Source organism: Lycium barbarum, chromosome 7 (genome assembly GCF_019175385.1).
Source record: "Lycium barbarum isolate Lr01 chromosome 7, ASM1917538v2, whole genome shotgun sequence".
Lineage (NCBI taxonomy): Eukaryota > Viridiplantae > Streptophyta > Magnoliopsida > Solanales > Solanaceae > Lycium > Lycium barbarum.
Window position 1 is genome coordinate 4,155,132 of NC_083343.1, and position 13,234 is coordinate 4,168,365.

General features: G+C 31.5%; 1 protein-coding gene across 1 annotated transcript; it reads left to right on the forward strand.

The window, feature by feature from the left end:
- The first annotated feature begins 6,472 nt into the window (after positions 1-6,472).
- On the forward strand, positions 6,473-11,022 carry LOC132602946 (shikimate O-hydroxycinnamoyltransferase-like). The gene is made up of 2 exons (XM_060315775.1): positions 6,473-7,080; positions 9,752-11,022. Exons 1-2 carry the CDS (start codon positions 6,655-6,657, stop codon positions 10,634-10,636), a joined length of 1,311 nt encoding a protein of 436 aa, XP_060171758.1. The 5' UTR covers positions 6,473-6,654; the 3' UTR covers positions 10,637-11,022.
- Positions 11,023-13,234: the final 2,212 nt, after the last annotated feature.

Sequence of the window (13,234 nt, forward strand, 5' to 3'; positions counted from 1 at the left end):
ATTACAACTTTTTATTTAGTTAATAAGTATACTAACAAAAAATACTTTATTAAATTAATATAACACCTTTTCCGTCTCGGGGTGACTCAATTATATGGCGAATAAAGTACTTTCTTGGGTCCCAATTTTTTTGAAGCTCCATTTTTTCCTTAAAGATGTACTTTATATATAAATTATAATCTCAATTGAAAGAAATTTTTTAAAATTAAAATTGATAAAATCTATCTAAGATCAACAATAACTCAAGAGAGAATGAATTGATTAGTTACACAATAAATTGAAAAGGAATTGTTAGAATAAAACGATTATAAAACAGTAATTAATAATTTCTCATCTAAAAAAGCTAGAAAAGCAGACTTTAAATATAAATATATAGGACGATTTTTTCTTTAAAATAAAATTAGGGTTTCTGTTTGAAGTTTGGCTTTAGGCCCTCAATATTGTTGAGACGACTCTCAAAATAGTTGTCATGTTTTTTCGTTACACTCTTCTTAAGAAAACATTAATAAGTTAGTATAAGAATAGTGTTTTGACTATTTACCCATTTGAAATATTTCACCATGTTATCTGTCCTCAATATATATAAATAAGATGTACTCCTTCTTAACTGTTGTAATTAATCCATAGGGTAAAATAAGAAAAAAATTCTTAATTTTATCTTGATTTTTTAAATGACAAATAGTAAGGACGACGAGTATATTGAAATGGAGGGAGAAAAGTTATAACAGGTTATTTTTTAAAATTTTGACTTGCCATATCAATTTGTTATTGAAACTTACCTAGCTAATACCGGTAAAATAAAAATTTAAATATCTATAATGCACAAAACTTAAATTCCTCAAATTTAGTTAAGAGTTGCATCAGTAAAAAGAAATATGGGAAGTCCCTTTAAACAACTTTTCCATTGTGGCCGCAAAGAATGTGGGCAGCAAATGAAATTATTCCTTCCTTAATCAGAGGTTTTAGATTTGAGCTTTGAGTATAGAAAAATTCTTAGTAAGAAGCGCTTCGCATGAGCTCTACACGGCCCGAATTTGAGATAGTTAAGCTCTAATGCGGATATTAGACTTCAAATTAAAAAGGAATTTTTACTCATTGTAGCTTCTTTTAAGACCTAATTATTAATATTAACTATCATTTTATTTAATTATACTTAGTAGCTAATTAACTTTTGTAAATTACAAATGGTAGCTATATCAAAAAATACATACCCAAACACATATATCTTTCTTTTTTCTCAATCACTACCCATTTCAAAATTTTCATTTCTCAAAACCCTAAAAAATCTCTCTCTCCTTCTCTCAACCACTACCACCATGGCTGCACCGCCCCCTCTCTCTTCTCCCTCTCCCTCTGTGCTCACCCCTCTCTCTCTCCACCGCCCCTCTCTCTCTTCTCCGTCTCCCTCTGTGCTCACCCCCCTCTCTGTCTCTCTTTTCACTCTGCAGATCTGGCCGTGTGCATTGTTGGTGGCGGCGGTGATGGACTGATTTTGAGATGGCGGCGGAGAAGATGACGTAGAGGTGGAGAGATTAGGGTTTTGTTGGTGATGGAAAGATTAGGGTTTTGTTGGTGATGGAAAGATTTGGGTTTTTGGTGGTGGTGGTGTCTCAGATTTGAGTTTTTGGTGGTGGTGGTGTCTCAGATTAGGATTTTGGTGGTGTTGGAGAGATTAGGATTTTTTTGTGCTGGTAGTGTCTCAGATCTAGCCATGTGTATTTGTTAAAAGCCAAATACAAATACATTCAAAAATCTACATCTCACAAATACACTGTTTTTTAATGTATTTGTCTTTGTATTTTTTAGTGTATTTTTTAGTGTATTTTGTTAATAGCCAAACACATTATTTTTTTGAATGTATTTGTCATGTATTTGAATTTTTTGTTCTTGTATCTGAATGTATATGTTGAAATCCATTCAAATACACGAAAATTTGAATATATTTGGCTTCATAGTAGTTGGAATGTACACAATGTATTTGAAATACGTAAAAAAAAACCACTGAAATACATCAAAAAAAAATCATTAAAATACATCAAAAATATATATATTAATATCTAATTTAATAGCTCCACCGTTAAAGGCTAAAATCAAGGATCATGTTTTTTTTTATTTTTTTTTTACCTTGTTCTCATGTATTTGTTGGCAACAAATACACGCGAAAACATACACTATATTGTCAAAATGTAGCTACAAATGGTAGTATTTAAAATGGTAGCTATAAATGGTAGGAAGCTACAATAAGGTAGTCATTTGAGTAAGTTTGACAATTAAAAACCAAAAGAAGAAAAACCTCTCCATTGTGGCTAGAGGTGTCAAAATGGGCTGGCCCAGCCCAACCCAATCCAGCCCTAAAGGGCCAAATAATTAAATAGGCTAGGATGGGCTGACCCTTTTAACTGAAGAGCCTGCAAAATGGTAGCCCAACCCAGCCCTAAGCGGGCCGGGGGTTAGGATGGGCCAGCCCTTTAAGTTTTTTCATCTTCCGAAATAATATTTTCTAAGTAATTTTTGGTACAATTTAAACATGAAACTTTTGCAATATGAAATAGAAGAAATTTTTGCAATATGAAATAGAATCTTTTACCACCCATTCTTGCGCAAATCCATATCATAGAAGAAAAAATTCAAGAGAACAAATATAAATTATTATTTTTTAATCACTAATTCAAATCACATTCAAAAGAAATTAAACATAATATTAAATTCTAGGACTAAAAAATATCACTCCAGTTTCTAATTACTACTTAGTAGTAAGTACATTCTTTTTTCTCATTACATTTTATCTTTTTGTTTAACTTACTTATATTTTTGTAATTAATTAATTTATTATTCTTTTCTAACCTCAAGGGCTGACCTCAACCCAACCCTTGAGGCCAGCGGGTCAAGAGAGGCTGGGCTTTTGAGCCTTACTTCTATATGAGTCAAAAAAATCTTAGTCCAACCCTATTTAAATAAAGAATTAGGTTGAACCGGTTTAGCGAGCTAAACCCATATTGACAGCTCTAGTTGTGGCTAAGAAAAGATAACATAGGTACAAATATGCTTACGCTATTTAATTTCTTGAATTGTTTGTTGTGGTCATCATTGTCGGACGTAGCTTTTGAGCTACCCATTCCATTAAATACGCTTCTCACATGATATATAAATATAAATGTTAAAGTAGAAACTTGTACCAAAAAATATTAAATTTAAATTCATAATTGTAAAAAGATAGATATAATGGAATTCTAAAAGCCTAATCTATAAAATTTAATCTTAGAATCATCTTTATTCACGGGATCCAAAATTTTGAATTTATAAATTTTGAATTTATAAATTTTGAATTCTAAAATAAAAACTTTACTACGTTTTGAATATGTTATCATACAATAAGTATATTTTAATTATAATTATTAAACTCTATCGACTCTTAACAAGAACTCTAACTACGTTGATTACCGTATAACTATTAGCATTATCTTTCTTTTCCTCTAATTCCATTATGGGGACAAAAAAGGAAAAGAAAGATAATGCTAATTTCATTTCCTTTGCTCTTTAATTTCTCGTATAGATGGCTTTCTTCAACACAAAAATAAGAATAATCAAGCCTTGATATATTGATAATCCTTTAAATTTGATTGTCACTTTCATTTAAACAATCAAATTTTGACTTTTTCAATTGAGCATCTGCATACAGGATAAAGTGTTTCTATTAAAAACTTTAAACTTAAATTTCATTTTTTACGTGTACACTCAAGCATATATTAGGTAGTTAAATCAATCACATAAAATTTGTCATCATCTTTAATTATTCACGTCAATTACAACGGGCTTGAGGTCTTGCAGCTTATTGAGCCTATTACATATAGTTAAAGGATGTAACATATTTAGTTAACACTTAATAGGCACTTTCGAATTTGAACAAAAAATATTTTATTGTGTGTTTAGATATTCAATTAAAATAAATTATAATTCAAATATCCAAATAAAATAAAACTTCAAATTTAAGGGGCCGCTAATGTCTAAAAAAGGAAAAAAGGTTGAGCCAGACTAGTCATGTGGCTATCACTTTCACACCCGTTGTCATCCTCAGGAGCACACCAGTCTAAATTTATGACAAAGTTGTGGCCACGAGATAACCACATCTATCACGTAGTTATCTCACACCACACATATTACTATCTAATAAATTGTTTAATTGTATTCTATTTACAAAAATATTCAATATATATAGTACTACATTTTAAGGATAATTAGAGATTACATTGTTTTTAGAACTAAGGTATTCGAGTCGGTTTGTACCATACACTGCCACAACTTAGGAGGGGCTTATAGTAAATCAAAAAAAAAAAAATGTGAGTCTTTTATATACTTTTTGAATAGGAGAGCGTTAGAAGATCGTCGAAATGCCAGTAATTTGAAGATAAGACAAGACTCAACAGAAGGAATCTAATAATTGTTATGGATATTAATTTATGAAATCTACCTGCTATCTCGTATCTGTATAAAGATTAAGTAACTCTACCGATTAATACTTGATCAGTAGATTGAAAAATTATTCTTTTCCTCTATACTGGGATTACTATTATTTTTATATATTATGTAACTATTCAAATAGTCCATTCTTCGAATCAACTTGCACTGTATATAGTTCTAATTAAGCTTACATTGCCTATATGCAACTGAAATTTCATCTTTTATAATATCCGATTAATTATGCTAAATCCTATTAAAAGTAAATAAAACGCTAAATTTCTATTTGAATATCCAATTTTATTACGACAAATTAAGTCCGAGGTATATAATCAGGAGCGTAGGCATGGTTTTCAGTAAAAGAGGTTTCAACCTTTGACTATACAAGACATTAAGAAAAGAAGTGATATGATATATGTATATATAGTGTAATATTTAGGCGAAAATGACCCGGATGAATCTCTTTCATCTTTCTAGCTCCGTCCATAAATATAATCTCTAATTCACCAAATTCTTATATTCAAATATTTCACATAATTAGCACTCATGAAGTGACTTGAGAACCATGAGATCTTAAGTTCAGATCCTAACAGAGATAAAAACACTAGGTGATTTTCCCCACCTGTTTTAATCTTAGTGGACAGAGTTATCCAGTACCTATTGCTGATAGGAGGTGACAGGTATCCCGTGAAATTAGTCTAGATATGCACAAACTGACCCGGAGACTAAGGTCATAAAAAACAAGTATTTCACATAATTGGCCACATCATCAATTAGATCACATTTTAGATCTAAAACATGTATATCACATTTTAGATTACTGTGAGTCATACAATCATCAATTAGATCACTAAAACATGTATATCACATTTTAGATTACTGTGAGTCATACAAATATAAAGGCTTTGGTTATAAAGTAGGGAAGTCAAGTCAAATAACTGAACAAGGTCGAAAAATATAAAATGAGTTCGAATGGAGAATTTTGGAAGTACACCTCTTCCATTAATGTTGAGACAAGTACTATGTTGGTAAAGAGTCTAAAGACAGCTCAGAGACGGAACATTAATTAGTTTAAGCAAAAAAACAAATAAAGACGATCATAGCTCCATAAAAATGTACTCCTTTTATTTGATTTTACTTGTCCAATTTGCATTTTGCAATTTTCTTTAAAACAAGAATTAGTTAAGTATTTATTTTATTAAATTATTCTTATTAATAATATTTTTTTTATATTTAACTAGATAATATTTTAAATTTTTTAGATTTAACTAGTAGTCTTAAATTAATTTGAAAAATAGTTATTTAAAGATAAGTATAAATTTAATTTCCTTTTAATAACTCTCTCGATTAAAATAGACAAGTTATTCCCTCCGTCTCAAATTATTTCGAACACAAAATAATTAAACGAGAAAAGCACAGTTTTCAGACAATCATCATCAAGCAATGTTTAGAAAGAAGGGCTGCCATGAAATCAGAAACAGATTAGAATTTGAATTGTACGAGCTATCATGGCAACATCAAGTTAATATACAATACTAATAATCATTTTTTTTTTACAGAGTTCTAGTGATACACACACTGTGACGTAAGCAAAAGATTTCATAAGCGGTGTCGATATTCATAAAAGATATAACAAAAATATTAATATCATATTTGCAGGTAAGAGATAACCTTGATTCATTAGTCAAGTTGTGGGTTCGATACTATATAAGCATAATTTTTAGCTACATACGTCATTTGCCAAAAATACGCTTCGGTTGAAGTTAATTTCAGGTAAGAAAATTATGCACCGAACTAACGTTCCAAGCGAGTCTCAATATTAAGGAGTATCATTTTCTATCTACATATCAGTTTATGAAAATATTAATATCTATATCTAATAAAATTTTCTAACGAAGTTATGACCAAATTAACTTGCACTTTCTAGAAAAAAATAAAAATAAAAAAATCAATAGTTCCAAAAAACCAGTGGATGACACACCCTACACTTTAGGCTATAAATAATGATTCACATCACGCACTCTTCCTTGTACCTCGACGCTAGAGCTCCATCTTCTTCCCTCTTCTCTCTTTCTTCCCTCACCGTTTTCCTTAAAAAGTTGCATTTTACACTTCAAGAAATATAAATAAATTAGATTTCTAAACACCCTTTTCTCTTCTTAACCTAAACTTTCAATCTTTTTTTTTTTTTTTAAAAAAATGGGAAGTGAAAAAGCTATGAAAATTAGCATCAAAGAATCAACATTAGTGAAACCATCCAAGCCAACACCATCAAAGAGGCTCTGGAGTTCTAATTTAGATTTAATAGTGGGAAGAATCCATCTATTGACTGTATATTTTTATAAACCAAATGGATCTCCAAATTTCTTTGATCCTAAGATGATGAAAGAGGCATTGAGCAATGTTTTAGTGTCATTTTATCCAATGGCTGGGAGATTAGCTAGGGATGAACAAGGAAGAATTGATATAAATTGTAATGGTGAAGGTGTTTTGTTTGTTGAAGCTGAGAGTGATGCTTGTGTTGATGATTTTGGTGATTTTACACCAAGTTTGGAACTTAGGAAACTTTGCCCTACTGTTGATACTTCTCGGGACATTTCTTCTTTCCCACTCGTCATCTTTCAGGTAAAGAATTTTTACTCTTATCAATATTTCTGTTAATTACATGTTACCGGAGGGTTCTTACTATGTAAAGATTTTTTAGGGGAGTACTTTTATCAGGTCATAGGTAGCTTTGTTTTCTAGGTTATTAATCAAACTTATTTGGGGACATCTAGATATATACCGTTAGTTACGTTCGGGACGAATGTAGAGCACGGAAGATGAGGGTTTATTTGGATCAAATAGCTTGGGTTCAAATTCTATATATATGTTAAAAAAAGTTTATGAATAAGTACGTACAATTAATTTCCAATCGATTGAATCAATTGAGCTGCGGTAGAAATTCTTGTTCAATTTCATGAAGTTCCAATTCTGAATCTGTCATTGTCTATAACTATATTTTAGGTAATTTAGTAGTAGTAGTAGAAAAAGAGATTTATATGTCAATGCATATGGAACTTAATTAAGCAAGTTTGATCTAATGAAAGAATAATACATTTCACTAGAAATCTAGAATAAGATATTTTGGAAAGATTGGTGATACATTGAAAAAATTCTTACTTAAAATGGAGAGGAAATATAGAGACCTACTTCTTTGTCATTCAACTAAAAAAAGTTAGATCATAATTTTAATTTAAGAGCAAGTCGGTCTAGCTTTTTACTCTTTTCACTCTTTCACTTTTTAAAGAAGTCGAAGTAGAAGGGAGTAGGAAAGATCCTATGTATTCAAAGACAATTTAATCTTTATTTTTCTTTTCCCTTACCTTTTCTAGTAAGAAAATTTAGACTTGTTGTAATTTCTTTAATATTTTCCTTCTCTTTGCTCGCCACTAACCAAACAAGGGAAAGAAAATAGTTTAACTTCATTTCCTTTTCCGGCTTTCCCGTGTCTCGAAACAATGGTAGAAGTTCAAGTTTGGTAGAAGTTCAAGATTGGGCAAAATAATAAATTAATTTCTCTATTCTCTAATTAAGAGCTTTGCGGAATTTAATAAAAGATTAAGTATTTGAGAATATCATACGTGTTGAAGTTATATACTACACTCCCTCTATTTCTAAATAAATAGTGTTTTTTACAAATAACTGGTGCGTTAGAATTTCAAGAAGATATTGAACTTATTTTTTCAAAAATACTTTTATTTACATAATTAAGAATCATTAAGTAATTTTTCTAGGAAAGAAGTAACATAGAAAGAGGTAAAATTTAATTAGGAGTAAGTTAGTAAAAATATTTTTAATTTTTTAAAAACGAATAATTTCTTAATAGAATGTGCATGAAATGAAGATAGTAATATAATATTATTATTTTCTAGGTCTTTAATTTCAATTTTATAACTACTAGGAGCACTAGTATAAACTATTCAAAGCAACGAGCTGGCACTAGCTAGTAGGTGACCACCGGCCACTTTAGGAGTACCCCCACTTTAGTCACAATTATATGTGGCAATTAATTTTTGGCAGCCAGCAATTTGTCAAGATCGCGATGGTTCTAGTCTTCCAGAAACTTACACAAAATTGTTTAAAAACCGAGTTAACATCAACAGACGTTAATATTGTCACATCAAACTGAAGTACACATTTCATGTCAGTTTTAATTTAAGGTGGAAAAAAAAAACGGAAAGGATTTTAGTTTCATCATTTATGAGCTAGACAAAACTAGGCAATATAAGGAAAAAAAAAGAGGTAAAAGAAGTCTAGGGTTATGATACTTTTTATTAGTAGGAGTAATAAATAAGCTTAGGAGGTGGAGGAATCAAAACCACAATTCATGTGATCAGATCTAGTTTTATATATTAAAATTTGATTTTTTTACTTGTTCATTTTGATAAATTAAGATTTTTTAATTTCGTCCTTTTCATTAAGTAACTATAAGAGTATTTATCGTTAATTTTTAAATTTTAAAACATATAGTTAATATGGCAACTTTTAATAAAATAAGCACTTAATAAATAATATTTTAAAGGGTGTGCAAGTGAATACTAGTCTAGTAAAAGGGGACAGAGGAGTATAAGTCAATTAAGTACTTGCTTACTCTTTTTATAGATGTTTTAACATATTTGGGATAGTAAGTATCTGATGAAATATAAAATTATTTTTAAGCTGACTCAAATATTACTGTTTTGTTTCAAAGTTGTATCGCATTCCTAATTTCTCATATTTATTTACTTTTTTCCCCCCTTAATCTACCCCCACAACATTTTATTGCATAAATTTTATTTGCCATAAAAAAATGCCTTCATTAATGATGTATTGTTGGTTGGTTCTTGAATACGCTGGGGGAAACAAGAAGTGGCCAGTGAATAGTCCATACATAGTTGTAATATTCCATTACTATGAAAGCTTAGTGTTTGGCTTTTGGTCTTCACACTTTTTCAGAAAGTTGTGCATGTGAAGGCATTGATAAATGGATAGAATTTATAGTTCACAAGTCACACTTCCCTAGCAAATGGGTCAATTGTTTTCTAGAAAATGCCACGTCTTGCAAATGATTCATTCAAACTTGAATGGCTCATTGCCTCATATCGAGACATACATTTTTAACATACTGACGGTATACAAAAATATTTGTAATATTAGTGTTGTTTAACTTGTTATAGCAAATTATTCTATTATTAGAGTTACCATATAATTGATATAAGTGGTTGTATGTTATTGTAGGTTAACTTAACCTGATAGTTATTTGTGGTTTTATCAGGTTACTCGTTTCAAGTGTGGTGGAGCCGCTCTTGGTGGTGGAGTATTCCACACATTATCCGATGGTCTCTCATCCATTCACTTCATCAACACGTGGTCCGACATAGCCCGTGGCCTCTCCATCGCTGTCCCTCCGTTCATTGACCGGACGCTCCTCCGTGCACGGGACCCACCAACGCCTTCTTTTGAGCATGTTGAGTATCATGCTCCTCCATCCCTCAATTCATCGTTGAAAAACCGTGAGTTCACGGGCCCAAAGCCTAGTACCACAGCCATGTTAAAATTCTCAAGTGAACAACTTGGGCTTCTAAAGTCCAAGTCCAAACATGAGGGTAGCACTTACGAAATCCTCGCGGCCCATATTTGGCGTTGCACGTGCAAAGCACGTGGATTGCCCGACGATCAATTGACCAAATTACACGTGGCCACTGACGGTAGGTCTAGGCTTTGCCCGCCCTTGCCACCGGGTTATTTAGGAAATGTTGTGTTCACAGCCACACCAATGGCAAAATCATGTGAGCTTCAATCAGAGCCGTTGACAAATTCCGCTAAGAGAATTCATAGCGCATTGTCAAAAATGGACGATAATTACCTAAGATCAGCACTCGATTACCTCGAATTACAGCCTGATTTATCGACACTAATCCGTGGCCCGACGTACTTTGCCAGCCCTAATCTTAATATTAACAGTTGGACTAGGTTGCCTATCCATGAATGTGATTTTGGATGGGGAAGGCCAATTCATATGGGACCAGCTTGCATTTTATATGAAGGGACAGTTTATGTTATACCAAGTCCAAATAGTAAGGATAGGAACTTGCGTTTGGCTGTTTGTTTAGATGCTGATAACATGCCACTATTTGAAAAGTACTTGTATGAATTTTGAGATATTCTTCCTTTGAAAATATCAAGAATCCAACACGGAAGATAAAATATCAGTCAATGACGTATTCGTTGTCGAGAAATGCTTATCACAAGTCGATGTTTAAGAATTATCAATCAATGCCGTGTTCGTTGCCAAGAAATGCTTATCACAAGCCAAATTGAGAAGTTTGTATGAACGTAACTTTGAGAAGTGGAAAAGTCAAGAATGTTCAACACAATAGCTTTGATGAGAATTCTCTGGGTGTATGATCAAATTTGTGGTGTGTGATTGCGTTTATGCGCTTTGTAACTTGTTCTAATGTTTGTTGGGGTCAGTTTGTTTTTGTTTTCAAATTCTTTGTAATGAATTGGATTCTGTATTAATTTGCCAATGTCTAATTTAGCTTACTCCATGTTTCCATTGTGATTATACATGTTTTTCAACTGATAGACTGTTGTGGCAAATATTTATGGAGGATTTAACGTATATACATTTGCACCGAAACTTTTTCCACCATCAGGCCCTTAAAATATAATTAAAAATAACTATTCATAATGAGGTAATTTAGTAACCCAGAAATAGTAACGCAAGTAACTTGCTACAGTAGTTTATAAGTTGCAATCGGGAAAAATTCCTTTACACTGTTGATTTATAGATGTTAATTTTGGTTGATGGTAGAAAGAAAAGTTGTTTTATATTACTAATTAATTTGATATAGATTAAGTTGACACTACAAGAAAAATGCAAATTACATGGGGATTTTCCTAGGGATTGTAGAAGAAAATTCACAGGTAACTGAGTTTTCTGCCCAAAAAAATCCGATGGAAAAACCTTCATAGGTAATTATTATCTGCGGATTTTAAAATCCCCAGATAAATTACTTGGGGATTCAATAACCGTGTAAATTACTTGCGGATTTTCTTGCAAAAAAAAAAAAGATAAAAAATCCCTAGATTGTTTTGGTAGAAATTCGTTAAAAAGGAATTTTCTTGCTGATATTCATAGAGAAAAATTTCCAATGTAATTCCGCATGAAAATTCCCCCAGTAAATCGGTAGGAACTTTTAGGCTTATTATAAATTTGTTATTTCTTATTTTAGAAAATATTACCCAAGTTTCTTACTAATATCCCCACTCAAACTCAACTACTCCTCTTATCACTCTTATCACTAATATCCCCACTCAAACCCTCCTCCACGAGTCCTATAATAGTTTACATTTTTATCACATAGTCAAGGTCTCGGTCTCTTAACAATTATTAGAGCTAATAAATTGGAGCCACGACAATTCTATTTACGCTTCCCCTCAAATCTCCCAGGGTATTCCCACTAATCGACCATCATGTCTAATGAAATGTAATATTCAATCTAAATAAATATAATATCATTACCCTTTGTATGGGATGAATATTTTAACTACATCTACTATAAATAAATTTAAAATGTATACTAGAGATAGAATTTGTATTAAAATTGATTTTGGTATATAGAACCCCAGGTAGATCCTCAATAAATAACCCATAGCAAAATCGCAACAACCAAATCTCCAAGTAATTCTCTATGTAATAAAATCCTCAAATAAATTCCCAAGAAATAATCCCTAGGTAAATCCGCGGTAAAAACATTCCCAGATAATTTCTTAGGTAGCTAAATTTCCAGATAAATCCCAAGAAAAAATCCCCCGCTAAAATTGCTACAACTAAATCCCCAAGTGATTCCCTTAGTAATAAGATCCCCAAGTAAATCCCCAGGTAAATCCGTAATAACTAAATCCCCAAATATTTCCCTAGGTAACAAAATCCCCAGATAAATCCTAAGAAATTTTTTTAGCTAAAATCGCAGCAACCCTAGATAATAAAATCCCCAAGTAGCTCCCCAAGAAATAATGTCCACGTAAATTTGCAAGTATTGCTACATGGGGAATTTCTTGTGAATGCACAAAGGGAAATAAACTTTCATATTTTTTTATCTTTTACCTGCGGAATTACCAATAAAATGATACTTGGGGATTATTTTCATCAAATAAATCCCCATGTAAAATTTTAGCGCTAAATGGCGCCAAATTTACCTACGGATTTACCTGGGGAAATCATATCCCCAGGAAAATATAATAAAGTTCATGAATTTTTAGATTTCTGCATGAAAATCTACAGGAATTATCTGCGAAAAAAATCTCCATGTAATTCGAGTTTTTATGGTAGTATTGTTTTTGTCGGAGAATTAACTAAGATCTGTTATTTCTTTATTAATAATTAATCTGACGATATGAGTTTCACCTAATGCCATACATAACAAACAAAGATCATATATAGTTGATAGAACTTTGAATAGATGTTTTGGTACGATAACGTAGTAGATGATCATATCGATACAAGTTTGGCTAGATTCACTGTCAAAAGTTATGGACGAATGGATAGAATTTCTCCATTCTTAATCACAATTCTCGAGTTTAAAATTTTTTTGGTAAAGAGAACTTTCCTTTTTAATAAATCTTACTTGGCGTAAATTCGAATTAATCGGGACATGAATACGAGCTAGTACCGGACATGGGATGAAAAAAAAGTCTTGCTTCAAGAAAGTTTATTCTAACTTTTGATATTTCTGGATACAATTTTTCATTC

Coding starts and splice junctions, on each gene's coding strand:
- LOC132602946 (XM_060315775.1), top strand. CDS start 6,655: ATGGGAAGTGAAAAAGCTATGAAAATTAGCATCAAAGAATCAACATTA. Junction 7,081..9,751: donor TCCCACTCGTCATCTTTCAG/GTAAAGAATTTT, acceptor TGGTTTTATCAG/GTTACTCGTTTCAAGTGTGG.